The sequence below is a fragment of the Anneissia japonica genome, unplaced genomic scaffold (genome assembly GCF_011630105.1).
Source record: "Anneissia japonica isolate Jap-2015-1 unplaced genomic scaffold, ASM1163010v1 scaffold967_len435762_cov181, whole genome shotgun sequence".
Taxonomy (NCBI): Eukaryota; Metazoa; Echinodermata; class Crinoidea; order Comatulida; family Comatulidae; genus Anneissia; species Anneissia japonica.
The window spans coordinates 376,388-378,598 of NW_022711026.1; the positions used below are offsets into that span (position 1 = coordinate 376,388).

The following is a 2,211-nucleotide window of genomic DNA, read 5'->3' on the forward strand; positions in this document are numbered from 1 at the left end:
AACCAGTGGAGGTGTTTCTCAATACCAAAGTTATCATGTGATTAATAATCCTTCCGTATTACACAATAGCTTGAGAAATAACGTGTCTTAATCAGAAAATACAAGGATATATACCACGATGTTTTCAGACGAAATAAATAAAGTTGGATTTTTGGCTTCGATTGCAATATTTTAACGCGTAATTAAGTAATTTACTCTAATTCTTTCACGACCGAACATATAAGGTTACATCGCACATAAAATATATTAAAAACAAGATTAAGAATGTAATTAGTATTGTATTACGGTATGTAGTTGAATATACAGCGCTTTACCGAAACAGCCTCAAAGCGCTCGAGGTGTTGACAAGCTCTTACATTATAGTAGTCTTCTCACATGAGGGTCAATTGTGTCTGAGTAAACCGCCCAGTCACTCTCGTCTGTCACAACAGGGGGCTGATTGAACCAACCAGTATAACCCCCATACATATTTTTCTCAATTTTTTTAATCTTGAAAAATTTAGGGAGGTGGAGGGAGGGGAGCGCCACCCTTTTGAATCCGCCACTGACTTTATAATCCGCCATACGCCTGTGACGCTGACGTATTAACATTCATCGAAAGTTTGGAAACAAGCAAACTTGAATTTCCAAACACCTGTTGGTTATGAATTTGTGTATACAAGAAGTATTTTTTTTATGTACGGTAATTGTGCCATATTGCTTGATAATATATTTGGATAAATATTAAAGCAATACACACAATCCAAGAATTGGAATAATCTACCTTTATATGGTACCAAAAATGGCTGCATATGAACATTCGACCGGCCCTCGCAGAGGTCTGGTTTAAAGTTATTATCGCCGAATTGGATTTAATGCTGATTTTTGTTTTGATAATGTTTATATTGGCAAAATATATGACATAAAATTAATTTCTTTTTTATGTTTTACAGATTGAGAGTTAAAAACAGCATTACCTTGAAAATGCAAACGGTCAATATCAACGTGAATGTCTTCTTTATGTTATGTTTGTGTCTACATGTTGTTGCGGAAGAAATATGCGATCATGTGATATGTTTTGGAAATCCTGGGATTAAAAGATCATCAGTATGTACGTGTGACTGTCAAAACACCGGGGTACAAAACCTTATTAAGAAAAGTGTAGCTTGCACAATAAGCGATGATCAAGACTTGGGTCTACTTTTCGATAGTTTGCCCCTCACGCAGAGGATACAGCTCACATGTGGTTCATCATCTGTGATTCAAAGGCAATTGAACGAGTCCATTATGTCGAAGCACAATTCCACTCTGGTTTCCTTTCGATCGTGTGGATGTAAATTTGATCAAATAAACCAACACACGTTCAAGAACTTCAAGAATTTATCGGAAGTGGCAATCGTCAATGGTAATATCACACATGAAAGTATTCCAGCATTTTTATCTATTCCAACGTTGGTAACATTAAATCTGGATTCCAATCATTTTCCTCGACTAGATTCGTACACGTTCTGTAAACAAAACGTTACATGCGCGTTGCAAACGCTAAGTTTGCGTTCGAACAGTTTACATAATTTATCCGAGTCGACATTCCGAGGATTATCAGGACTTCTTAAAATAGATTTATCTGGAAATAATCTTGAGACTGTTCCAATTGACCACTGGTCAGATTTGAATTCTTTGACTAATATTAATTTAACATGGAACCGTATTCAATACCTTCCCAACAACACAGCTTTACAGAATATCGAAACATTTGACGTTTCTGTCAATAAATTAACGCGCTACAATTTGAAAATGGGACGGGGCACCTGGAATTTCTTACAATATCTAAATGTTAGTCACAACGAAATTTCTATCATTAAAACAAAAGACTTTGTGTTGTACGGTGTGAAAGTACTGGATCTTTCATTCAATAAGATTGAATTCATTGAAAAGGATGCATTTGATGATGTCGCTGGAATTGAGATAATAGATTTACGTTACAATCGGCTAAAAAGGATACCGGACGATTATCATAACCAGATTGAGTACTTGTACTTCTACACCACCAATGTGTTTGGAGTGTATTTTTATGGTAACCCATTAGAATGTGGATGTAAACGAATAGAACATCTTAAACGTGGTAATGGTTTACAAACAGATCACTTACGTGTTTTAGACTACAACCAGTTAATGTGTGTTGAGCCGTATTCGGCCGCTGGTCAGTTAGTATCCGAAGTGAGTCTTCAGAAT

The 2,211-nt window shown here is 36.0% G+C and overlaps 1 protein-coding gene across 1 annotated transcript in view; it reads left to right on the plus strand.

The window, feature by feature from the left end:
* Positions 1-2,211, plus strand: part of LOC117107219 (chaoptin-like) — a gene marked incomplete at its 3' end in the record, with an annotated part of 4,440 nt that extends 2,229 nt beyond the window's left edge. The window contains exon 2 of the mRNA XM_033248825.1: positions 933-2,211. Coding sequence (XP_033104716.1) covers positions 964-2,211 — 1,248 coding nt within the window. The remainder of the gene's footprint in view (positions 1-932) is intronic.